The 26,965-nt window shown below is 34.9% G+C and overlaps 5 protein-coding genes across 9 annotated transcripts; 2 read left to right on the plus strand and 3 right to left on the minus strand.

Annotated features, from left to right (window-relative positions):
* Positions 1–62: 62 nt before the first annotated feature.
* LOC115994994 (WD repeat-containing protein 43) lies at positions 63–8,941 on the plus strand. 5 transcript variants are annotated; one of them, XR_004093294.1, is made up of 13 exons: positions 64–211; positions 1,100–1,456; positions 2,340–2,494; positions 3,438–3,526; positions 3,738–4,287; positions 4,853–5,014; positions 5,860–6,017; positions 6,153–6,232; positions 6,552–6,663; positions 7,210–7,284; positions 7,365–7,530; positions 7,742–7,913; positions 8,624–8,941. XR_004093294.1 is itself a non-coding variant. In XM_031119378.1 (12 exons), exons 2-11 carry the CDS (start codon positions 1,104–1,106, stop codon positions 7,509–7,511), a joined length of 1,881 nt encoding a protein of 626 aa, XP_030975238.1. In that variant the 5' UTR covers positions 63–211; positions 1,100–1,103; the 3' UTR covers positions 7,512–7,530; positions 8,624–8,941. The 5 variants fall into 5 exon arrangements, 3 of the variants coding, with proteins under 3 accessions (XP_030975238.1, XP_030975236.1, XP_030975237.1); XR_004093293.1 differs by having other exon boundaries at positions 7,742–7,887; XM_031119378.1 differs by lacking the exon at positions 7,742–7,913 and having other exon boundaries at positions 63–211.
* A 407-nt stretch (positions 8,942–9,348) lies between these two features.
* LOC115949641 (protein PYRICULARIA ORYZAE RESISTANCE 21-like) lies at positions 9,349–10,774 on the minus strand. Its single transcript, XM_031066924.1, has 3 exons — positions 10,650–10,774; positions 10,444–10,528; positions 9,349–10,348 (listed from the first exon to the last, which is right to left on the minus strand). Exons 1-3 carry the CDS (start codon positions 10,665–10,667, stop codon positions 9,603–9,605), a joined length of 849 nt encoding a protein of 282 aa, XP_030922784.1. The 5' UTR covers positions 10,668–10,774; the 3' UTR covers positions 9,349–9,602.
* Positions 10,775–17,164: 6,390 nt separating this feature from the next.
* On the plus strand, positions 17,165–18,020 carry LOC115993991 (major strawberry allergen Fra a 1-2-like). Its single transcript, XM_031117994.1, has 2 exons — positions 17,165–17,521; positions 17,628–18,020. Exons 1-2 carry the CDS (start codon positions 17,341–17,343, stop codon positions 17,927–17,929), a joined length of 483 nt encoding a protein of 160 aa, XP_030973854.1. The 5' UTR covers positions 17,165–17,340; the 3' UTR covers positions 17,930–18,020.
* Positions 18,021–18,203: 183 nt separating this feature from the next.
* Positions 18,204–20,681, minus strand: LOC115951014 (major allergen Pru ar 1-like). Its single transcript, XM_031068321.1, has 2 exons — positions 20,454–20,681; positions 18,204–18,696 (listed from the first exon to the last, which is right to left on the minus strand). Exons 1-2 carry the CDS (start codon positions 20,635–20,637, stop codon positions 18,398–18,400), a joined length of 483 nt encoding a protein of 160 aa, XP_030924181.1. The 5' UTR covers positions 20,638–20,681; the 3' UTR covers positions 18,204–18,397.
* Positions 20,682–25,468: 4,787 nt separating this feature from the next.
* On the minus strand, positions 25,469–26,415 carry LOC115995242 (major allergen Pru ar 1-like). The gene is made up of 2 exons (XM_031119732.1): positions 26,048–26,415; positions 25,469–25,955 (listed from the first exon to the last, which is right to left on the minus strand). The coding sequence occupies exons 1-2, from the start codon at positions 26,229–26,231 to the stop codon at positions 25,657–25,659; spliced, it is 483 nt and encodes a 160-aa protein (XP_030975592.1). The 5' UTR covers positions 26,232–26,415; the 3' UTR covers positions 25,469–25,656.
* Positions 26,416–26,965: the final 550 nt, after the last annotated feature.

Consider the following 26,965-nt stretch of genomic DNA (forward strand, 5'->3'; position numbering starts at 1 on the left):
CTCTTCAAGGACAGGCCTTTCCTTCAGCTAAAGCCCACACCAATAAAACCCAAGCCCACAGCCACACAGCACAACTCAAAAGCTTCTTCAACCTCTCTATCTCAGCGCCTTCCGCAACACACACGCCCTAAACAAAACCGCCACCCTCTCTCTTTCTCTCTATCACACACACACACACACACATACTTAGAGGTGGACTTCAACTTTTCAGGTAAGCTTGAATTTATAATACCATGTAACTGTCAATAAGTTTTCACTTTTTTTTTTTTTGGGTTTATAAATTATTTGTTTGGTTTAATTCAATAGCAGCTTTTTTTAGAGATGCCCATTTCGATTTTCCTCACCTATATGCGATTATAGAACACACCCATGTTTCAAAATTCAACCTTGTAACAACCTCTTTATTTTATTTTCTAAGCTTGTCAATAATGTACTCTGTGCATATGAGGGCTATTGGGTTTTAAGAGGGTTTAAGCTTTGAAAATGGTTTTAGCGTGAGTCAACATAGGATTGCCCCTCTAGAACAGCTTTGAACATTCTAAGTGTAGTTTGTGACTGTATGTTTACTGTATAAGCAGAGGATTGTCCCTCTAGAACATTCCCTTTATTTATCAGTTAACAATGTAATTGAAGTTGTTGTCTTTTTAGTGTATGTTTTTGTTTTGATTTGAGGTATCTGTTCAACAATGTTTTGGTTTCGTTTCCTTGCACTTTGTCTCCCATGTTTGAAAATTGAACCCCGCCTTCCCCAAGAGAGCAAACATTGAGTGCAATCTTTTATTCTTTTTGTTAACCTGAAGATCACAGCTTTGAAGTATTTCATTAATGTTACTAAATTTTCTATTTTATACTGTTTTTATTTATTTGGCAAAATTCTGTTTACTTAAAAAAAAAGCAACCAAAAAGGGGCAAAAAGGACCTAGGAATTATCTGCTTTAAATCTTCAAAGACTTCTTATGGTATAATTTTTTAATTGTGTTCTTAGTTTAATCTGTTATCAGTTTCCAATTTTTTGGGTGCATTTTTTTTATGAATTTTGATGGAATTGCATTTACTTAATTAACTTGATACTTATTTAAAAAAAAAAATTGTGTTTCAGGATTATGGGCTCATCAAATATCAGAGATCTGTTGACTTCATTTAGTCCATCTTTGGATTTCTTTGCTATAAGCTCTGGAGATGGTCGAATTAAGATTTGGGACACTTTGAAGGGACAGATCCAGACTGAATTTGCGGATATCACATCAACTGACGAGGCAAATATATTTACCATAGGGCAGAAAAGAGGGCACCTCTCAGTTGATTATACATGCATGAAGTGGTTATCTTTGGACAAAAAGAGAAAAAGGAAGCTTGGGTGCTCATTGTTAGTCTTAGGAACAGGTAGCGGTGATGTTTTAGCACTCGACGTCTCTGCTGGTCAATTGAAATGGAGGGTTAGTGACTGCCATCCTGGGTGAGTTTATTGTCTTGTAAATAGTTGCATTATGGTCTTGTAAATAGTTACATCAGTTTGCAGTACTGCTGTCCCAGTGAATTTTCTGATTGGAGTAGCTACATGTCTCTAGAGAGCATAAACATGTATAGGGCATTGTCATTTGTAAATAGGATTTGAAACTTCATTTTGATGAGTACTTCTTCTATTTCATTAGTCATTGTTGACATTACTTGTAATAATCAATGTGTGGCATTCTGAGATGATTAGTTGTATTGATATCAGTGTGAAAAGAGGTGTTGTTGCTATCTTAATCATAGTTAGGTAAAATGATTTCATATTCTAGTGCTTGTGTTATATGTCCTGCCTAAAATGCATCATAAGCTGTAACTATTTCTGATGTAGTCAGACTGAGTTGTTGACAACAGTACTCTATGGACACAACTAGAAAAGACAAGCCGGATATCCTATGTTTTGGAACATGCTCTTGATATTTGTGGTTCTTTTAATAACCCCAAGGGATATCACAATCAGTTGGGAACCATGCCTCGTGAAGATTGAATCTCTCCTTCCTCCTCCCCTTAGGGCCAAAACTTAATAAAAAAAATTGTGGTGCTTTTAGTAGGGTCTAGACTCTGAAGTCTCTTGATAGACAAGAGATTAGAATTCAAGCGCTGCAAGAGACATGATGTTGACTATGAATAATCAAATTCTTACCTTGAAAGACTGGGAATCTCATAGGAGCACCAGGAAAATATCTTGAATATGTGCTAGGAACTATTTTATCTATCGTGGCAATAACTATATTAATGCACAAACTAATGATGTATTTGTATGTTTGCAATATTGAAATCTATAGCTGGGTGACCTAATCCAGTTCTCTCTTTCTCTCTCTGTGGTGCAGGGGTGTCAGTTCCATTTCATCCTCTACACATGTTTCATGTGTTTACACAGCGGGTGCTGATGGTATGATATGCGAAATTGATTCTCTGTCAGGAAACTTGTTGCAGAAGTTCAAAGCTTCTACGAAGGCAATATCTTGTATTTCTGTTTCGTCAGGTAAATGTCCTTTCATCATTTTTGGTACTCTTGCCTCATAGTGGTAGTGAATGAACACATTGTTCTGCAGAACAATGATGTTGGTTTTCTAGATAAGTTAATTATCTTACAGAAGACGTCAATCGGAAATAATGTGGTCCTGTGGTCAAGAAGATACTAGATATTTAGATTGAGCAATTATATCTCAATTTTTACTTCTTTGCTGTGGTGATTATTACTTGAGAAAAACCAAATACCATAAGTCCCCAGAAGAAATAAAAAGGTTTTTGTTACTTGGTTCTCTCATAATAGTAGCATGAGTTATTTAGATTGAGCAATTATATCTCAATTTTTACTTCTTTGCTGTGGTGATTATTACTTGAGAAAAACCAAATGCCATAAGTCCCCAGAAGAAATAAAAAGGATTTTGTTACTTGGTTCTCATAATAGTAGCATGAGTTCCAATGGAAAAATTTCTAGAGATGACTGGTGATTTTGACCATCAAATATGGATAGTTAGGGATGATATTATCAAGAGGATCCAGTCAGATTTTTTTCAATCATGAAGCATTAATTCCCATTACTTAAAAAATTATAGTTGTTTGGCCACTTTTTAATTTTAATTGGAAAGTTTACATGCACCTGGTGGGTCTTGATCCAGAAGTACATCCTCCAGGTATGCTCTTATGAGAGGGGGAGATGCTGTTTGATCAATAGCTCATTCCCTTGTGGTTCAGCCATGTTTAGATGGGATCACATGTATAATGTCAAACATCTAATCTGGCAAGATAATCCGAACACCCCCCCCCCCCCCCCTTGCTTCTCAAAAAGAAAAAAAAAAGGAACAAAAAGAATAGAAAAGAGTTATGAACTGCTAAAAACATTAGTGGAATAGACTTTGCATGTGGAATATACTTATTAATTTGCTGATAGTGCCACCTTGGATGTTATTCCTCCATGTCAGATGGGAAGATATTAGCAACTGCAGCTGCACAGTTGAAGATTTTTGGCTGTTCTGATCACAAAAAGATACAGAAGTTTTCTGGGCATCCTGTGAGTTTTATGCAGTTCCATGTTCTTTTTGTATCAATACCATTTTTCATCTTTCTCTATACATGAGCGAATATTTAGTCTACTTCATGTTTTTCTCCATGAAGTAGTCTCTTTTCAAAAAAATTATTCTTACCTATCCCAAAAAAAAGTCTATCTGGCTATCTTTGACTTTCTGTTCTTAGTGAAATAATAGTGTCTTAATTATTAATAGGGAGCTGTTCGATGTATGATTTTTACTGAAGATGGGAAGTACATCCTCTCCTCTGCTGTTGGTGAAAGATATATAGCACTATGGAGGATAGGTGGTGGCAAAAAGCAGTCAGCAAGCTGTGTTCTTGCAATGGAGCACCCTGCTGTCTTCCTCGATTGTAGGTGCATTGAAAGTGGGGAAGTAGATGATGCAGGTCTATATGTTTTGGCTATTTCAGAAATTGGTGTTTGTTATCTCTGGTTTGCTCAGAATATTGAGGAATTACGCAATACCAAGCCCACAAAAGTCTCATTAGCTTTTGAGGACGTTCCCTCCATAAAGCACAAGGGTGCTTTACCTACTATATTTGCTGCGAAATTACAAGGCATTACCAAGCATATGTCTGGGCAGGTGTTTGTTGCATCTGGGTTATTAGTTAAGCCATCATTTCAGAAAATTTTAGTGCATTCTGGCACAGATGTGAAGTTAAATATCTCCTATGATGGCGTTCTTCTACCAATGAGTCAATCTCGTGTCAAATCTAAGAAAGGACTGGATTTACAATATGGAGGTAAGAGTTCACAATGAAGAATCATTTGCTCCCTGCTCATTCCATTTGGTGTCTAATATTATGGGAATATGATGCATTCAACACCCCTCCCACCCTCTTTAAAAAAAAAAAAAAAAGAAAAGAAAAGAAAAGGAGAGAGAGTAACATGCATTAGGAACCTTTCAAATGTTATGAAAAGCCATATTTCGTTGATGAATGTTCTGAAACCTCCTTTTTAAAATTTAGCATGCATACTTATGTGGTGGAAACGTGTGTTGGGAAAAGAAAAATTAATTTTGATATATAATGGATAAAGTAGGTCTCTGGAGTGGTTTTTTCCTTGCTTTGATATCTCCAGTTGGAAAGTACTCTTAACTGACACTTTTTCGGGGGTCTCTCCCTCTTATCTTTTATTTTTCCATAATTACATGTGAAGGGCATTTTCCCAATCCTTGTAAGTTTAATAGCACATCTGCTTGAGTTAGATGCTTATGATCCCTTTGTTGGTATATTTTAATTATAATTTTTCTTAGTTGCATTCTTAATCTTGTATTTGTCTCTAATTACTTGTTTGATGTTTAAACAGTTACTGCATTAGACCGTGCAAATGCGGAGGATGCCTTACTTCCAATTCCCAAGATTCTTGATTCTCATGAAAAAAAGAGAACGCATAAAAAATTGAGTATTGATGTTGATGAGGTAATGGCTGATTTGGGTGACAACAAGAGTCACGCTGAGTTGAGTAATGGTATGCCTACTGCTCTTCCACGAATCTTGCTGTATTTTATACTTGCCTTGTACAGGTACTCTTATACGGTTTTATGTGAAATTGTATTTTGGTAATTGTATACATTGGGCAGAAATATTAATTTCACAACTATGTGAGGGTTACTTGTTCTTCTAATTCTCTCAATATGGTATACCTTGAGGCTAGTTGGAATATAGGAATTGGTTTGTGAATAATATACTCTGGTTAAAATATATACTCCAAAGTCCCTATGCGCAGCAAAATACTCACACCTTAAAGATTAAGTGGAGGAAGGGAGTTATGCAGACAAGAGGGTAAACTTGCAAAATTATGATGGATCTCCATCACTAGCTGGGGTGGTTGGTCGGAGTTTAAATGCCTTCCCCACCCCCTCCTTTCTGTCTACCAGGGTCTTCCTTAGAGTTGGAAAATTGGAATTTTATATATTCTTCACAGATAACAACGTAAACCATGGTGGCAAACTTTGTTTTAAAGCTGGATTTCCCTCTATGTTGGAACATAATCTACTGTATTTGTTGATAAAGGATTTACTATATTCACAGAATTAACTTCTGCCAATGGCCAGGCCAAGCGGCTCTGTTCTACTGCATACTATTTTTTTGGATTCTTTTCTATGTTTTAAGTCACATCACATTGACTTTTGCTTCCAGAAAAATGGCTATGCTTATTACATAAGAAAATACTATTGTCTTTCTTATATTTTCTCTGGCCTTTGGTCATAACATGCTTGTGCTTATCAACTTATCTTGTTTGAAGAGTAAACACCATGGAAGGTTTTTAAATGGTGGTCCTCCTTGTTTCTATATGTCTGCTGGTCTGTGCAGATGACATGGCAGAAGTTGACACTGAAGCACTTTGCATGGAGGACCGGCTGAGATCACTGGGGCTACTGAGCAATGCAGATGATCTTGCATCAGACTTCACAAATAATTCAGCAACATTCAAGGGTATTGATCTTGAAGCTGATATGCCACAAAGGAAGGTTTGTTTGATTTCTATTTTAATTTGTTTGGTTTAAGGTTGGGAACTCAATCTACCCCCCCCCCCCCCCCCCAAAAAAAAAAAAAAAAAAAACAGAAAATCATCAGGCCGTTTGACTCTGTATTTCCTGTATCAGATAAGGGAAGCTGTTTTATCTATGGTATCTAGTGATGCATACATGCTCTTGCAAGTCCTGGTGGCCAAGTGGCAATCGAGGTTCGTTCTTTATCCTCTAATATTGCATTAGTTACCAGTTTTTCACACACAATATAGTTGTGTTGGAGGAATGAAACTGTATTTGGTTTCATGTATACAATTGTAAGCTTAAAAACTAAACATGATAAGAAGTTGAATGGTCTATATCAAGGCTCAAGCTTCAGGCAACTGTGAAGGCTGTTTTATTTTTTGTATGCACGAGGGTTTTATTTACTGTCATTGATATGTAAATATTATTTATGATAAAGAGCTTAGAATCTAAACTTGTACAGTAGTTATATACTCAAAATGACTGGAAAATTTTGGTTGTCTTGAACAGGACATGCAGTGGAAAGTATGTTCTACCATGGATATATCATATTTTGGTGAATCATGGTCATCATGTCATGTCTCAGGAGCCTGCTTCCCAGATGCTTAACTCCTTATGCAAGGTGAAATGTTTTGAATTTTTTACCTTATTGTTCTTAGTTATATTTTACATTATAAATATGAAAACTTGGAGCAGTCATTGCCTCTAATACCAACATTTTGCTTTGTACTATATTATAGGTATTTAATTATATAACTAGATATGTAGAAGTTGTAAAAGTTGAAATTGATGAAATTTTTATGAAAGGGGAGGATTTTTTATTTTTTGATAAGTGAAGGGGAGGACTGTAAGGTGTCAAAAAGGCCAAAACAATAAGCTTTTTTCCCCTTGCAATTAATAATTGATTTAAGGAGCCTAGGTGGCCTGCTTAGTAGTGGAGGCATTCAGCAAATGGGAAATTTCATATGCCATGAGATTTGTAAATTTTCCATTTTCTGGCTTCCCTGAATGGTAATGAATATATGAATTTGAGTTCAAAGTTTATAGGTGACCATGCTCTCTGGATCAGACTATCCACGGTTTGTGGGGTCCATTATGAAAGACATTAAATATCTTTCAAGAAAAAGCCCAGATATGACAAACTTAACTCATATTTTTCTTCTTTCAGATTACCAAATGCAGAGGTGCTGCAATCCAATCTGTATTGCAATTATCTGGTCGTTTGCAACTTGTGATGGCACAGGTTTTACTTTACATCCTCTTATGAGTGCAGAATTAGCTTGTGAATTTGTTAGTGCTTAACTGTTCATGTTCTTTAAACAGATTGACAAGGCTTCACAAAAAAAAATTCAAATTTTGGCACATGATAACGAAATTGATGAAAGTGAAGATGAGGATGAAGATGTCAATGAAATTCTCTTTGGAGAAGAAGATGATGAATCTGAATTAAGCAGTGATGAAAATAACTAGGTGCAATCTACCATAAGAGGTAAATATTTTTGTAAGAACAATAAACTTTTGCTCTATGAATTACTTGTTCTAGAAGTTTAAATATTTAGAAGGTAAGCGTGGTTGGATGAGAATATTTTGTGAACCTCCTTCTATATTGTGTGGTTTGATTGACATTTATTTTAAGGCATTTAGAGTTTAAGGTTTCTACTCATGTTTGGAGTAAATATTTTATATTCTATTGCTGGTAGGATGACCAAAATCTATGATGAGAAACTTTTTCATCCTGTGGGATCTGCCTTTCTAGCAGTTTCAAGAGAATCAAAACAGAAGGCTTAGCATGGTGTACTTCAATTTGCACTGGGCTGTTTACTGATGGTGCTGCAATATAAATCTGGTACCTACGACTTCAACCTTTCTTTGGTCAGTGCAGTGTCTTATACTGTCTTTTGCCTACAATTTTGTTGCAATCCAGCTTTCCTCCTCTCTCATGGGAACCAAATTAGGTTTTGTTCAGACATGTCAATTAATTCTTCCTCTTCTTTATTATTTTTTGCCTGTAATTTGGCACGGTTTTGTAAGCATATATTTATTATAGTTTATGAAGGGCTAAGCAATTTTGTAAAGAACATGTGCTTCTTATGCTTTACCCCTATATTCTGTGGCTGCCTTTTTTCTCTTTTAATGTATTAAGTGCATCTATGAAAGCCAATAGATTAGGATTGCAGTATGGGAACTTCTTGAAGAGTTAAAGATCAGCATTAGATGTGTCAGATTTTGACACTTCACATTATTTTCTACAAAAGTCCAATTAATGGTTGTTTTATTTCATCTAATTTTTCTTGGCGCTAGTATCTAAACTAATGCTGTCTCCACTAGTGCTAATTTATAATTTTATCACTTCCCATGTCTGATTCTAGAATCTGTAGTATTTATCCATTGTTGGAATGAACATTCTATTATTTGAGTTAGGGGAATGCTAATTTTAGCTAATCAGTATCTGCATCATGTTCTTGTGGGACACTTAAATCTAGAGCTTTTTTCCCCTTCAATTTGACATGGACAATTACCTTTTTTGAATCTTCATTTGTGGGGTTCACGGGACTAATTCATGATTCTTGACATTCTTACAGTTTTAGAATCTAGCAAGCCCATGGATGTTGATTGAAGGAAGCTAGCCGCCTGCGTGGGGTTTGCTGTAGTTAATTAGTTGCATACTTGTACCATTATGGTCTAGGACTCTAGATGATGCAAACTGTTAGTGTATAATGTGCATGAACATAAAATTAATACCTAGATTCAAGTTCTTTTTTTGGTAAGGGAATTATGGGAATGTTCATGTAGATCAGAAGCATTGTGATGGTAATTGGAATATTTGAGATGGCAGGGAACTGTAAGAATTGTTGCAGACCTGCAGTTGTTTAGATCAATATTAGTTCTAAATTTAACCATGTCCATACGAGATAGATGGGAATTTCTGCATTTTAGGCCCGTGTGATGGTTTTCCCCCGCTCCCACATCATGTATCTTGTAGGTTTGGACTTTGTTGTGATTATAAATGTCATAGCAGTTGCATTCACTTCTTTGTTAAGTTGAGATTGGAAAGAATGGTTCAGAAGTTTAAAGTGAGACTTCTTTATATTCATTGGCAGAGTTGATTTTATATATATAGTTGATTGCTTGAAGAGAAACTCAGCTTGGGTTTTTTTTTTTGGTAAGGTCATTAGAAATCATATTACTCTTGATCCATAATTTTTCATGTGCAAATTTTGCAGAGATAATATAAACTACAGAAAATAATAGTGATTTTTCAAAAATGGAAGGCTGAGAATTATACTTCTAAAAGATGATAGCTTTACCAGATTCGTTGAAAATTTGCGATTACGAGGCAGTATGTACTAACCTTCTCATAAGGGGAATCCAGGAATGATGCTTCCTGCACTTACAAGCTTAGAATCTCATTCTTTCCTAATATTCTCACATGCTTATTAGAAAATATTACTGTTCCACCAAATTTAATTATTTTACTAATAATTCCCATTAACTTTCTTGCCAAAGTCTCTCTTGGAGGCAAAAGAAAGAGCCTCCCTTTCATACAGGCCTTTATGTCTTCTACATTATCCTACAAGCATTTGGATTTTCATCACTAAACATTGATGTGATATTTCCATTGCCATTATTGCTGTTGTGATAGTCCTCACTGTAGTCCATCCTACTGTAATGTAATTGTTGTGGTGGTGACCGGACATACTCATATTCAGTGACATAAGGTGATGGCTTGTATGTGTTGTAGCTGTGTGTGACATAGACGGGTGGTGGTGGGGGTTCTTGTGGCAATCCTTGGACGGGTGGTGGTGGTGGTGGTTCATGTGGTGATCCTTGTCCATTATGGTACTTTTGCCAATGGCCACCATAACTGTGATCATAACCATATCGGTAGCCATAGCCATAGTCAGGTTGATGGTGGTGTATGACATGAACCTGTCCTACATCTTTTAGTACTGAAGGGTTCTGTGATGGCTGGCCTGTGCTACTTTCTGGAGCCATGGGGGGTGGTGGTGGTGGTGGTGGAGTGTCTGGCTGTGGATTTTCAGGTGGCGGTGGTGGCTCTTTTGGTGGTTCTGATGGTCCGCATGTTGGAGCATCTGGTGGTGGAGGCTTTGCTGCATCAGTGGGCGGTCCAGCACCTTCAGGTGTTTGTTCTGTTGGTGGAGCAGGTGGCTCTGTCGGTTCGGTGTGAGAACATATGGTGGCAATTTTCCTTGTCTTCTTAATTGCTTTGACAATCTTTTCTGGATCTGCCCACCCTATTATTGTCAGTTTTTGTTGAGGGAAGTCAATATTGAGATCATATATACCTGTGGAGCATAAAAATTAACTCAACATGTTACCATATAGTTTCATTGGAAGAAAAAACAAAAAAATTAAGCACTCGTCAAAATCAATTGCTTACCATTAATGCCATTTAGTGCTTTCTTAATCTTCTGTACACACCCGTTACAGTCCATACGGACCTGTATCTCTGTGACCCGAGGTTTCTGCATTTGACAAAAAAACTTGATTGGTTAGAAAAAGTGCCTTGTGATGTATGAAAAATGAAGATAACCCTTTATATAAAATGATATAGGTGATGTTGGTTTGGAGGTATTAATATTATACCTCTAACTCTGGAACCATGAGGCAGTGGAAAGGGAAGAGAGAAATCCAGAGGAGTAAGCTTTGTATTGTATGGGATGGAGATTGTCCTGAGTGAATGAAGAATCAATAGGTTGCCATTTATTTGTACAGAGGGCAGGAATACTTGAAAGGTTAATAAAGGTGTGGGACATGCAAGGAATCTCTTTCTTGGAGAGAGATAGAGTTAAGCAAAAAGAGACGGGTATTGCATGGTTAGCCTCAATAAGTCATTGTCAAATCTTAAAGGGGCCGAAGAGAGTGGGTTTAAGAAAGGGGTCGGTGTTTTATATGGACCTTGAAATGAACCAAAGGGAATTTGCTTTATGATGGATGGCACATCTATAATTGTGGGACGTCTGTGAGTGAGGCTGGGATATCCAAAACCGACCTTGTAAAAAATTTTAAAAAAAGAGAAATTTAAAGCGAGAGCAGATGATAAATCTTTGTGTATATGGTTCATTGGTCAACAAAATCATGGCAGCTTTTTAAGCTTTCGAGGATATCCACTATCAAGGAATCCTTTATTCACAAGAAACCATTGTAAAAAAAATGGCAAAAAAAATGTACTTCTATATTTCTAATGTTACTTTTAATAGGTTGGAAGGCACAAACCTTCTTTCATTTTTGTCATAAAGGTTGATGGAGATTGGAGAACAAATTCCCTTAGAGTCGTTATGAAGTAAATGACTCGACAATCTTTAGTTTTTTTTTGGATGAATCATGGCCCGTTTGATACATGTATTTAAACAACAGTTTTCAGTTTTTTTAAAAATATATATATGGGTGAAAAAGTATGTGAAAATATATGTAATGTTATTTAAAAACTGAAAACATGTGTTTAAACTTACGTACCAAACGGGGCCTCAATCTTTGTTAGCTTTACTGATAAATTGTGAATTGTTTTTATTTGAGGTTGATATACAAAAGCTGTTCAGTCAACATTAATTGTTATTTATCTTTGATTATATGTAATAGTGTTAACAAAAAGATTGGCTTGATTGTATGAGTTTAACGCCTGAATATATTCTTGTGCTAATATATGGACTCCTGTCTTTGTTTTTGTGTAACCTCAAGTGGCACCATGGATTTGGTTTTGAGTTTGAAATCATTGAGTAGAATAGTATTTTGTTGGGTAATTTGTTAGGGCCTTTTTGTATTTATTGTATCTTTATAGAGACTTTTAGATCTACTTTTGAATTTATATTTAATGGCACTTTGGCACAGTGGGAACAAGATCCTCTCTATTTATTTTTTGGAGAATCAATCCCACCATTTTGAGAGTATTTTATCGTGAAAATGATAGTTTACAAAGTGTTACGTCATTTAAAACGATAAAATATAAATGATATGATACTGGATACATCTTTAGATTTGTAATATTTTCTCTCAACTATAAAATCAATCCATTTTAAATGGAGAGGATCCTAGTATGGCATCGTGTTGTTGTACCTAATTTTATTGCATATTAGAGAAGTTATGCCTAAACAAGTCAAACCCATTTTAGTGATTATTGTAAACAATTATTAAGTGCACTAGAGCGTATCACACCCTCCTAAGATAAATCTTACTTGTAAATCCTGTATATAGAACCTACCCTTATATAAGAGGGGAGAAGAATAATGCAACGGGTCTATAGAATACTTTCTCTAATCACATCATGAGTAGGAGATTCCTTCATACAATTACTTGATGCTCATGAGTTTTGATGCTAGCCCAGTTTTTTTTGACATTGTGAACATAGTGCATGAGCTTGATGCAAGTGATAGACAGTGAGGCCTGACCACGTGGTGCCTACCAGATGTCTGCTAGAAATTGCAGTACCAAGTCAATTGTTATACTTTCATTTAGATTAGTGGCTAGCTTTTCTAAATTCTAAGCACCTGATTGACCAAAAAGCTAATTTGCCAACAAGAGTACATGTTTAAATTGTATTCAGTTTTGGTGTGAAGCGTCGAAGTTTGGCTTTTGAGCACCTCAAAAGTTGGGTATTGTTTTTGATATCGCTTGCAGTTCAAAGATTCAATCCAAACTGGTTTGAGCTTGGCTTTTTGAGAGGTACCTCAATTAATTCTATTAGTGGTCCTACTTTATAGATTTTCTTCTCTTCTTCTTCTTCTTCTTTTTTTTTTTTTTTTTTTGAAACTGGGGGCAATACATATTACTGATATTAGTTAAACAATGATGCCACCATGGTTAGGTGAAAAGTTCTGTTGTGGCACAGAAGGTTAGGCTCTGATTTTGGTTCTATGCGATGGGAAATTTTGTTAAAATATAATTATGAAAAATATTGATGACGTTTTTTGCCTGTTATAGTCTCATTCTTTTTGGCTTTTAGGCTTTAATGTTAGGGGTAGGTAAACTTTAATTTGAAAGAGAATGAGGTTTTTTTGTGGATGACTGAATTTATGTCATTTCTACAAGAATAAAAGAAACAAATGTACAATCAGATTTCACTACAAAAAAAAAAAGAAAAAAGAAAAAAAGAATAGCATTGATGCTGCAAACGTCTAGCCCTAAAAAGGCCAGACCAAACAAATGTACACACAGATCCCACATACCCACTACAAACAGAATACAAAGCAGCACTTATGCTGCTGGTGCTGGCCTAACGTACGAAATAGGATATTTCGTTTTTTCATCTAATAGTGAATGTGCTATCAGTATCACATCAATTAAAATTCTGAATGACATAGCACAACATATGTCTTTGGATTTTTAAATTTATTTTATACTATGAAATTTACTCTTTTCATTTCAAATGAAAAATGGAGATGATCCTTATCCAATTTTGCAACATTTTAGGCTCGATAAAAGACACTGGTCTAAGTGCATTAGAAGAAGTTTGCCTTCCCTTCGAAATAAAAATTATCGTTTGCAACGTTACCCTCATGTATGTGACATTTACTCGCTCGCATGAACCCTATATGCTTGTAAAAATGATGTATACATAGAGTTCTTATATCTAGTCTAGTTTTGAACTTGAATTTTGTTAAAGAATGTTATATTTGAAAAACTAGAACTATAGCATACGGTACTAGAATCTAGTTTTCTTTCCTTCTAAATCTAGGTTTTGGCTACACAAATGAAAACTTTGCAAATACTGTTGTCACCAATCTTATGACATCATACTTTTCCGTGATAATTTCTTGTGGTATTGGGAAAGGAATATTTGCTATTTATGACAACTACGTTTGCCTGCCTTCTCATTGGTTATTAGCCAAAGTGATAAACTCTCTTTTTATCTCAGAGTCAAAAGAATATTATAGCCAAGTGGGAAAACAAAATCACCTCATATCCTATGTTGAGGTGGGTTTCTGGTCTTCATGTGTAGGATAGAGAGCTCTATGATTGAAGCGAAAATTTAGATGGGTTGGAGCAAGTGTGCTTTATAAATATGGTCCATTTGTAAAGAGTAAAGAAAACTGACTGGCTTTCAATTTTGTTGGATGTATGTTGATTATGGGGAATATATACAGGCTGGCTATGCAATTGTCATCCTTGTTTTGTTATGGACAAAAGGCATCTCAAGAAAAACACTGAAAATGAAAGCAAGCACTCTCTGAGTATATCCCAATATAACATTTGACTTGTACCTAGCTATTCCATGAGTTTTAACCAAGATAAATGCTGATGTACAACTTATTAATGATGGTCTGCCTTCTAAGTTATGGTATGACACATTCAAGACCTATTCACTGACAGAGAAATCGAATATATGGTGCCCATGGTCCATCGCTTCTGTGTGATCCTTAACTTGGCCAAATTCTTTAGCAACTAGACTATTCTATGTCAAGGAACAAGTAATAAGTATCTTGTTAGCATGGTTAGCCTTTGTTCATGACTAAGACATAATAATCAAATTTTGAATAGGATTCATTATGTTGAGGGCAAAAAGTTCTTGACTGTGTCAACATCTTCATCACCTTCAAGGATGTGATTGCTCAACATGACCTCAGTCAGGAGCTTAGCCACAAGATTATGTGGGTTGCAAGAGAATTAAATCTTTTGCAGTTCTTAGCTAGGGAACTTTATCCATATTTACTAAAATTCTATCTATTCATTTTGAAATGAGTTGAATGGATTTTGCTACATTGTCAATAATTTAAATTAATTCAATATTTATTTAAAATTTGATAACGTATTAAAATCCAACTCACACATCTATATAATATTTAAAAGCGAAAGTATAGCATTTATTATTATTACGCTTTTGTTGAGCCCATCAACATAACATTTTGGTCTATTTAGTCTATTTCGGTCAAGTTTGGTTTATTTTGTCTATTTTGGTCTAGTTCAGTCAATTCGGTCCACTTCGGTGATGCTTTGAGAGGAGAGGTTGATGTAGAAAGAGGAGCTGCTTCCTTGAAAATTATGTCACTTTCTCAACACAACGTTAGTAGATTCTTGATAAAATTACATTTTTTATATGTTGTTAAAGTCTTGTATTTTTTTTTCTAATATAAGTGATGAATTTATATATATTTGCTTTCTCTTTAGGCTAATTAAGATGTATAGAGAATGGACCGTTTGTAAGGAGCATAATATGTAAAAATTGAAGTGTAGTGTTTGTTGTTGATATAATCCTGTTGAGCTACATTAGTGTAGCATTTTGGTCTATTTGGTCTAGTTCAGTTTATTTAGTCTACCATAGTGATGCTTTGAGAGGAGATGTTTGTGTAGAAAGAAGAGCCACTTTATTGACAATTATGTCACAATATAAGCATAATGTTGGTAGGTTTTTGATAAAATTGCCTTTTTCATATGTTATTAAAGTCTTGTATTTTTTTTTTCAAATATAAGTGATGAATTAATTTATATACGCTTCCTCTTTAAGATGTATATAGAATGAATTGTTTGTAAGGAGCATAATACCTAAAAGTAGAAGTATAGTATTTATTATTACTTTGCTTCTGTTGAGCTACATTAATATAGCACTTCGGTCTAGTTCAGTTCACTTCAGTGCATATGGTCCACTTTGGTCATTTTTGGTCCATTTTGTCCAGTTCTGTCCATTCCAGTCCACTTAAATTCATTCCGATCTACTCTAGTCCATTTCGGTCCCGTTCGGTGATGCTTTGAGATGAGAGGTTTGTGTAGAGAAAGAGGAGCCACTTTCTTGACAATTATGTCACATTCTCAGCATAATGTTAGTAGGTTTTTAAAGTATTGAAAATTACAATTTTCATATGTTATTAAAGTATTTTATTTTATTTTCCTAATATGAGAGACATATTTACTTATATATGCATCATCTTTAGGTTATTTAAGACGTATAGAGAATGAACCGTTTGTAAGGAGCACTAGAAAAAAAATTCCAACCGCACATTACATTATTTACAAAATATCTCACTTTATATAATAAGTGAATGTAAAATGTACTATGTTTCCTAAAAAAAAAAATACTAAATTTAAAATACTTTCAAATAAAAAATAAATAACTTAATTTAGAAAATCTAATATATCATATCAACTATACTTTCTTAGAAAATAATCCCATCACTTTAAGAAGGGTAAATATTGATGGTGCTATCTTTTCATCACATCAGGTTGGGGTTATTATTTGTGATGATTAGGGGTTGGTTATAGTTGTTCTTTGCAAAAATATTAACTGCTGGGTTCATTGGAGATTGAAGCTAAAGCTTTTGAGGAAGGAATTCTTTTTGCTAAGAATATTGGAATCCGAGAGTTTGTGCTTGAAGAGTGGATGTTAATGCTATCGCAGGAAGTTCCCTCCTCCATCATTTGTTATTCATGGAATTACTTATCCGTCACATGAGTTTCGTGGATTTGAGGTCTCTCATATTCATAGGAATGGTAATGAACCAGCCCATTTGTTAGCAAAATATGCTCTAGGTGTTAAGTATTATGTTACTTGGATTGAGGAGAGTCCTTATTTCTTAGAACATGCTCTCTCAAATGATGTAATTTCTTTTCGTTCTATTCAATGAAATTCTACTCTTTCTATCAAAAAAGAAAAAAAAAAGGGTTTCGTACTAACACTTACAAGTTTCTTGTACTATTTTCATTTTTAACTTAACCCAAAAAAAAAAATGCCAAATTTTTTTACCGCATTGCGCAGGTCTAACGACTAGTTTTATAATAAATAGAGATGCCTTTAGGAACTCTATAGGGGAGTTACTTTGAGAACTCTAGAAGATTCGATAGCTTTTCCCTCCAATTAGATACGAAATTTTGTCAGTGGTAGTTACTGAGTATTGGTTAGTATAAGCTGTCAGTTATAGATCCATAAATCACGCTTGAACTCCGTGATTAGTCAAGTTAGTTGTGGAATATTGTTAGTGAGTGATTAAGAGTTGTATAAATATAAAAACAGTGTGTATTGGATTTATTATAAATGATATACAAGTTTTACTCAGAATTCTCTAGCTTTCTTCCTTCTGTTTCTTTCACTTTCATTCTTCCACTGTTGTTTAGCATGAGAAATACAAAAAAATTTTCAATGTCCACTGGGATGAAATTGTTTTAGATAATGTCTATATTAACCTGAAATACTTTTAAAGTCTAAACTTCATTATCACTGAACATTGTTTGAGAAAAAAAGCATAAACAACCAGTCTTATAAGACCTCCACAACATGAGGAAATGGAATAGTGGGGTGCACGAACACAAGTTTGTCCCTTGGAATTCTATATAAATAAATCTGATACGTAAGATGTCTGAGACCATTGTTGATGAGTACTCGTCTCCCATTTCTGTTGAAAGGCTATGGAGGGCAGGCATTTGTGATTTCAAGAACCTCATGCCTAAGCTGCTTCCCCAGGTTTTAACAAGCATTGAATTTCTTGGAGGAGATGGTGGAGTTGGCACCATTCAACAATATAAATTTATAAAAGGTTAGTATGCTACATAATGAAAGCCTTATTATGCCAATCATGTAAACTAAGTATTTTGATTATGCTAACTGTGTTATTTTTCTTTTCTTGACATGATCATGTGCAGCTAATGAGCAATTTGGTGATGTTAAGGATCGAATTGAAGTAATAGACCATAAGAACCATATATTTAAGTACTCTGTCATTGAAGGTGGTCTTGTTGGTCTTAAATTGAAGTCTTTTGTGGCTGAGATTACCCTCAATTCTAGTAGAGAAGGAGGCTGCTTGGCCAAGATGAAAATTGAGTACGAATCATTGGAAGACAGCTTACTGTCCGAAGAAGAAATTACACGCATAAAAGATGGGAATTTGGCAATTATGAAGGCCACCGAGGGGTACCTTCTGGCAAATCCGGATGCTTATGCATAAAATTTTACCAATAAACAAAATGTGCTTAAATAGGCTCCAATGACTATGTATTGTATTTTGTACTGAACAGCATAAACATTTTATTGTCTGAAATAGGTTCCTTTGGCAAGAAGATTTGATGCTACTGTTTTATTGCTAGTGTGAAGAAATGGTGATGGCATGGTGAATTTTTAATCTCTCACAATACAATAACTTTCTATCTCAATCAATCAAGTGCCACTCTGTAAAGTATCAATAACATCTTAAGGAGACTCAAAAAAAAAAAAAAAAAAAAATCGTAAGGAGTTACAAACTACACACTCAAAAACTTAAAAGGACCAAGAGCTCTACCTGACTCTCAATGTGTATACACACCCTTTTCACTCTTAATGGGGCATATAATAAAAAACAAGCAAGGAACCAAATATCATGTATGGAATTAAAATTAATATTTGAGAATTGGGTGTAAATTTATATTTAGGTCCCCATCTAAGCATAGACTTGAGGGTTCTCCAAGAGGTAGGCTTCCACAACTTTGTAGATCCCAATAGCACTGTCCTTGCCTGCCTTAATTTCTTCTTCTTTGATTTCAAAATCACCAATAGTGTTGTATTTGCTTATCATCTTGCAGATGCAACCCCCATCACTAGCTGCCTCAAACTTGACCTCGTAAGCAATAGATTCAAGCTTGTCACCCAAAGCATCCCCCTCAATCATAGTGTACTTGCACACAAAATTGTCCTTATCAAGCTCATCAAGTCGATGTTTCACATATTTAAAGTGGCTAGCTACATGATAAACAAACAAAACAAACATTAAAGTCATTGTATGAAAAACACTGCCACAATTGAAATAAGTTTTGATAGCTAGTTTGATTAGAGCATCCACATCCGGATTTTATATCTCATCCCATTTTACCATTCCAAAAAGCTACTTTATCAATTATACCATACCATTTTACAATACACCCAACATCCCAACTTTTATTTTCCTATTCTACTCATTAAAATAATATTTTTACACATTAAAATAATATTTCTACACAATAAAATAATATATCTCACAATTACCATCATTTACAATTCCATACATTATTTATTCTTTCTCTCACTTTATTTTTGTTCATCAACCACAATCACCACTGCTGCCGCACTACACACACCTGACACCACCACCACCCCATAATCTACCGTCAACACCAAAAAAAAAAAAAAAAAAAAAAAAAAACCCAATCAGCAAACCCACGCCACCACCCACTGACCCAAAACCCACTCCGACGGAGCCACAAACACCCACCCCACTGTCAGCCCACCAGCCACAACCACAAACCCCAGTAGCTGAACCAAAAAAGAAAACACAATCCAACGCCAACACAGCAGAGCCACCACCAACACAGCAGAGCCACCACCAACAAACCCACAGCCACCATAAAACAAACCCACAGAACACCACAAAAAAAACCCACAACAACAAATCACAAATCAAACCCACGCCGATCAAATCACAAATCAAGCCCAAACATCAAAACCACACACTGATCTCAACCTTGTGGCACCCTTGTTGCTGCGTGAGAGAGGCTGAGCATGAGATGGAGTGAAAAGTTAAATGGGCCTCACCGACTCCTCTGCCACCATGTCATCCTCCTCTTCCAAACCCAACCCATCCAACGGCTGGATCGACTCCGTCCTCTCATCCAACGATCCAGATTCCGCCAACGCAGTCTTCTCCCTCCTCTCCCCTTGCAGCATCCTCTTCCACTCAATCTCCGCCGTCGATCGCCTCCCTCGTCAAATACGTCTTCCCAATCGAATGGCTCCCGGAGTGGGCCCGGTTCGCCCTTTCCTCCAATAAATTCGCTCAAGCTCTCTCCGATCTTTCTCCATTATTCAATTCAAAACTCAAACACGACCCTATCAAACCATATGTAACTTATCGGAGAGAGCTTGGGTCTGAAGAAAGCAGAGAGCAAATGAGAAAGAGAGAAGGAAGAGAGAGAAAAGAAAAGAAATAAGGAGAGAGGAGAGAGAAATTCCCGGGTTAAAAGTATTAAAAAATTATTATTTTTTATACAATTCAGCTACAGTACCATCTTACATTTAAGATGGTACTGTAGGTATATGTCAAAAAAAATTTAGCCTTTTGGCATATGACCTTCCCGTTGCTGGCGTTTTTTGGGCTTGCATGCCAAATGTTCCTTACATTTGGCATATGGCAAGCCCAATGTGGATGCTCTTAGGTACTCTCTGAATATAGCTGATGTGGTACTCAATACCAATAAAAACAAGTCACCTAATAAAATAATGGGAAATAGTCATTGCATACACACTAACACACACAACTTACACACAAGTGATTTTAAACTGAAATTGTGATTTCAGTTTAAAATCACATGTGTAATAGATAGTGCTCTTAAATAACAAAAACTCAAATTAAAGTAATAAAGTCAATTTTTTGGATATTAATTAGTTCGTTTTTCTATTGGTTTGAAGTACCATGTTAACTGTATTCATGATATACCTAATAATTTTCCAGTTAGATTACTAACCTTCAGTGAAGTTGACTTGTTCAATGCTTCCAGCTCCTCCATCTCCTTGAATAACCTCAACACTTTTTATGAATTTAGGTAAGAGCTTTGGAATCAATTGGTTAGACTCTAGGATCAATGCCTTGTACATTCTTGATGGGGCAATTGGACATGTGAACTCTTGTGTAAAGCTGGTGATCCCCATGGCTTATAGATTTTAGTGAGAAGAGGGGATAAATAAGATGATATATGGTAATGAAAGTCACATAGAGGATAGAGCTATATATAGATTATTAGATGGCGTGGTGTTTGGTAACAAGTCTCATTGAGAAAAATGGGAAGTTAGATATGCAGCCAAAGAAAGTTAAGACTTTCAAACTTAAAAAGGCTTTTCAATCTTTGTGGCTCTTGGACTGCTTATGTTTCAATGTTCAAACATATGGGCGGCGCATACTAGGTTGAATGGCCTTTCGAACTCGCGCATATGGCCCGAGTTTTAAGTTCAGCTATCAAGCAAAGTTATACTGTAGCCAATTTTTTAAATTTTATTTTTAAGGTTAAAAGACAATTTACATCCTTTAAATTTTACTTAAAAATTTGGTAAGTTATTGATCTTTTAATGTTTTTTACCAACCATTTGGCACAATTAAGAAAGAAATGATGACTAGACATGCCATTGGCATACCAGATTTCCTAGTGTGGATAGAGGATGTTCCACCACATCTTTATTCTGTAGTTCAAGCCGATTTAAGAGGCGCTTTTTAATAAAAATTTCGATGTTTCCCCTTAAAAAAAGAAAAAAAAAAGAAAAAAGAAAAGAAAAGAAAGAAATGATAACTTTCTCAACACAAAAAAAAAGAAAAAGAAAAAAAAAGAGAGAGAAATGATGACAAATTATTAAAAATATGCATTCTTTGAATCTACTACCATCTCAACAAAAATTTTGAGGAAAAAGAAATAAAATAAAATATATTGATATAAAAAAAAAAAAATGCATGAGTGCATACACACATAAGAGTAAGAAATTATTTTAGAATAGAAAGAAAAATAGTGAAGGACCTTAGTTTCTTATTTCTCATTTTGCCTTTAATTTTCTAATGATTAAGAAAAAGAGTTTAATTTTTATTACTAAAGAATTTTAAGCTATACAATAAATGTGCTTAGTCTTGTTTATTTTGCGGAAAATTTACACTTGTCACATAGTCTTTTTTGTATTCTTGAAGTGAAAATATTATTTCAATAGTTAAGCTATGTGCCAAAATTCAATGATTAGATGATTTTTTTTTTTTTTTTTTTTTTTTTTTGAGAAGGAAACTGATTGATTTTATTAATGTAAATCAACTACATCCAATTGTAAAATTGAAACAATATGCGATGAGACATCTTCTATCCATACTTGGAAATCTGGTATGCGTAATGCAGTTTTTGCCAAACTATGAGCTACCCTATTGCCGTTTCTCTTAATGTGAGAATACAACAATCTTACATAATTATTTGCAAACATCTTAACATCCTCTATTAACACTAGCTCTTTCACATCAGAAAACCCCACCTCAGACCTGAAACACCATACTTCACGGTTTGCCCAAACCACTTCCAACTCTAGACATGACCATAGTGCATGCTTGGCTTCCTCCACAGTAGATTTGCACCTCTCATAGATTGAGTTAGCTGCAATTTTTCTCTTCATCAGCGCTTGTTTAGTTGGGAGAGCATTACGACAAGCTTGCCAAAGGAAGTTTTTAATTTTTGGTGGAACTTTTAATTGCTAGATCTCCTTCCAGACTTGTTTATCATGGATTGGGGAGGCTTGTGGGCTGTCTTGCATCTTCGACTCCTGTTTAAGAAAATTGTAACTGGACTTGCATGTGTAGTGACTTGATGTGGAGTAAGGCCAATACAAGGAATCCTCTTTTGCTATTTGGCTGAGAGGAATTCTCTTAATCAATTCAGCGTCCTCTTCCACAAATATACCATCAATCAACTCTTCATTCCATTTTCTTGTGATTGGATCAATAAGCGAATCCACTATACGATTTTCAAAGCTCTCTATTGGACAACTTGGTTGCCTTGGAGGGTGTTTCCTTGGTAGCCAGTGTTGCTGCCATATATTAATTTTTTCCCCACTTCCAACCCTCCATATTGCCCCCCTTTGAATGCTGTCTCTCCCTCTAAGAATACTTTTCCAAGCATAAGATCCCAGCCTTGAATCAGCAACCTCTATAAGTGAAGAATTTGGGAAGAAATGAGCTTTAAATACCTTATAGAAGAGTGAGGTCTTATTATGCAAGAGCCACCATGCTTGCTTGGCTAAAAGAGTCATTGAACATGGCAAGATCTCAGAAGCCCATACCATCAATGGTTTTAGATTTTGTCATTTCCTCCCATTTAACCCAATGTATTTCCTACGGTCACCTCTTTGTCCCCACCAAAACTTCTTTATAAGGGACTCAATCTCATTGCACAAACTTACTGTCAATTTAAAACATCCCATAGTGTAAGTAGGGATGGCTTGAATCATCGCTTTTAAGAGCACTTCCCTTCCAGCTTGGGAGAGTAACTTTGCTTCTCACCCTTGAAGTTTCCTCCATACATTCTCCTTAATGTAATTAAAACTCGCTTTTTTTCCTTTACCAACTAAAGAGGGCAGCCCAAGGTACTTCTCATATTGCATGATTTCTGGAACTCCTAAAGTCACCTTTATTCTATGCTTGACTTCTTCTGGTATAGATTTGCTAAAGAACACAGAGGTTTTACTTCTGTTTACTTTTTGTCCTGAGGCTTCCTCATACTTGTTTAGTGTGTCCATCACCTTGTCACACTCCTCCATTGTAGCCTTGCAAAAGATAAGACTATCATTTGCAAAGAGCAAATGCGTTAGTTTTGGGTCTTTCCTACAAAGAGAGTAGCCATGGATATCACCTTCTTCATGTACGTGGATTAAACAGATATTTTTTTATAATAATTTTATAGAAAGAGTGGATTAAACAGATTAATCTTACATTAGACACTTAAAGACCGATAACTTTAAACATATAAATTAGTAAGGACTCTCTTTCCTTAGCAATGTGTGAGATTCAATTTTTTATTAAAACACTAATTCCTCACTTAAAAGTTAAAACTTATTAATCACATGAAATTCCCACTTCTTCTCATTTAACTTACCAACTTATCATTTAAATTATTTTTTAATTTCAAAATGCTCCAACATTCTTTTCCTTCCGTTTCCTTCATTTTTTTTCGTACTTTTCGTTTTCTTTCATATGTTTGTTTATATATATATAAATATTGGCCAATCTTTGAGAGACATGTGGTGCCAAATTGGCATATTTATAACTTGTGCAAACTATATGTGGCAACCAAGCATTGGCTAGGATGACACTTGCAAGGAGATTGGGTGGAACTTAGAACTTGACTGTAAAAAATTAAGGATGGAATAATAAAGGTGTCGAGCTAGGCAGGGGCAACTACCACCGGGTCCACCAAAAATTTCAATTATGACTTTTATATGTTAATTGTTAAGCACTCTACCCACTCCGGTAGAAAAAATAAAACAAAAAACTCCACACTTGACTTGAGAACAATGAAACCAAATACAAAAAAGAAGGAAAAAATTTGTTCCATATATTGCAAAGTCTATATTATGTCAATCATGTTATTCATGTCCCATGTTTTTTTGCCTTATCTCAAATTTACCCTTATCATCACTCAGCTCACAGCACTTTTTGTAGCTAATCACATTTTTTATTTTTTAAACTTTCTCACTGCATTTCAACTTCAAGGCTTAAATTAGTGGGTCCTATAATTTACCTAAAATAATAATAATAATAATAATAATTACCAAAACCACTTATGTCCTTATACAGTAGAAAGAAAGAAAAAAACTTTCTTTTTTCGAAAGCAATCAAGGTGGTGAGACATGAATACAAAATATAGTACTATACTCTTAACACTTGTTCATTGATTTATTTAAAGGAACTATATTAGATATTTAAATTTTATGTATTTAGGTTAGTCTCTTACTTTTATTGTTATTAACAATGAATTGATTATTTTCTTTCATTTATTTTAATGATATGAAATAAAGAATTGATTACTTTGATTGTTATTTATTTTAATTAACAATTCTTTGTTTATTTTGTTATTAATATTGATAAATATTTTTTAAGTTATTTTTATCTTTCAATCTTACTTTTAAATCTTGCCCCCTAGACTAAAATCCTGACTCTGCCATTGGAGCTAGGTGTCATAACTCATAAGGGGTCAAAGAATAAGCAACATATGGCTTGCGATAACTGCCAATAACCAAACAACTACAATCATGCCTAAGTTTAATACTTTAAGAGAAATATAAGGGTAAACGAGCAAAATATAGGAGTCCAAGGTGTTGGACACCTATATTTTAAAGAGAGAATTTTGATATTTTGCTTATCTTTGATATTTTCTTCAAGTATTAAATTTAGCCATGATTGTAGTTGTTTGGTTACATCAATGGAAGTAAGTTTCCTTATGATGTTATTTTTCCAGCACTTCAGCATTATAGTTTATGGCATTCTTCCTCTGTCGTTTTGTTTTTATGTCGAAACAAAGTACACTATATTAATTTAGACTTGATTCCCCTGATTTAAATTTTGCAATAAATCACAATTAACTTAATCATTTTAACTTTATTACGCCTCATCCAAAGTCATGTATGTTAAAATCTTCAACTACGAGTCAAATAGCTTACTTGAAGTTGAAGTCACCTCGAGCCAAGCGTGAGATTTAGTTTTAAAACTACCTTGAAGCAAGGATTTCGCATTGATCAAACTGGTAAAACTTGTAACACAAATCATTTTGCACATGCGTCAGTATACACAGGTTAATTTGAACTGAAATCGTGAGTTGAAGACATGATTTCAAACTAATTAACACTGCCTTAAAAAAATAAAATAAAATCAAGGGATGAACTGAAAAATACTGTTTAGGATGCTGCTGATTATTTGGGTTTTAGTGTCATGAATTTAGATGTTTCAATCTTTCTGAACCACAAAAAATTACAATCCAAAGACAAGGCTAACCCGTTTCTGGTAAACCTCAATTCACACGTTAACAAATTGCAAAATCTCATCGAACAGGAAGAAATTTTTATAAAGAAACATAGAAATACAGTGTGTTAAGACTTCCCAAACAAAACACAATCATGAAAATCATCACATAATAACCTTTTCAAGTGTCCCTAGCATTACTCATAGGCATGAGGGTGTGCCAAGAGGTAGGCCTCCACAACTTCATACATCCCTATGGCCCTGTCCTTTCCATGCTCGATGTCCTGTTCTTTGATCTCTACACCTTCCTTTACTTTGTACTCACTGGTCATCTTACACATACATCCTCCTCTGCCATATCCCTCAAACTTAACCTCATAAGTAATATATTCAAGCTTGTCCATTAAAGCATCACCTTCAATCAAAGTGTGCTTGCACATGAACTTCTCTTTATCAAGTGCATCAATCCTGTGCTTCACATATTTGAAAGGACTTTCTGCATATACAGTGAAACAAACAAAAGCATGTTAATTTCTTATGTAAAACTTTCAACTAAGTAATACAAACATAAGAGTTTTGTATCCTAACCTTCAGTGAAATTAATCTGTTTGATGCTTCCAACTTCTCCGCTGCCTTGAATGAATTCGATACTCTTTATTGATGAAAACATGAGCTTGGGACAAATGTTATGAGAGTCAAGGATCAAGGCCTTGAACATCCTGTCTGGAGTTACCTGAGTTGCAAATGACTGAGAAATTTTGGTGACACTCATGATTGCTAAGACTATGAATCAAGAGAAAACAAGTTATGAAAAGGAGGAGATGAATCAATTGGCTCAATGGAGGAGGATTGTTTTAAGAGGGAGGAAGACCTTAGTTTTGTAGCTATGTAGAAACTTAGGTAAAGGTCGCTTTGGCTTGAATTTTTATATTAGTCCACGACTCCACGTTCAAAGTCCATGTGCTAGTTAATTATGACATATGCATTAATAATATGGGTCTAGAAGTCGAATTTTTCAACACGGGATGGAATCATGATAGTTCTTTTCAGGAAAATCTCCAAGGCTTCTAGTAGTGGGCCTAGTGGCATTAAAAGTTCACGCGTTCAGATTGAATCACAGGAAAATATTAAAATGCATAAACATCAAGGAAGTTCCACAAAATGAGAAATTTGATTTAAATAAACAATAAGTTTAATCACACAAAATATATATATTCACAGTTGTTATTGATGATGCAAGAAATCAGTGGGTTGATTGTTCAAAACAAGATGCGATGGAAGACATGAATAGATGTAAGAAATATAACCAATGTAGTGCCAACAAAGGACGCTCCAATAGTTAAGTTAGAGTTTTTTTAAAGATCTCCCAAAAACTGTTAGTGTTTAAGATTTTGAATTTTTCACGGACCTCAAATTTGGTGAGGACTGGCTTTTATAGAGGGGATCTTGAGTGGATTTCCTTGTTTTATGCCACTATCATCATGGGAGATAAGTTAGTTTAGTAAA

Source organism: Quercus lobata, chromosome 6 (genome assembly GCF_001633185.2).
Source record: "Quercus lobata isolate SW786 chromosome 6, ValleyOak3.0 Primary Assembly, whole genome shotgun sequence".
Taxonomy (NCBI): domain Eukaryota; kingdom Viridiplantae; phylum Streptophyta; class Magnoliopsida; order Fagales; family Fagaceae; genus Quercus; species Quercus lobata.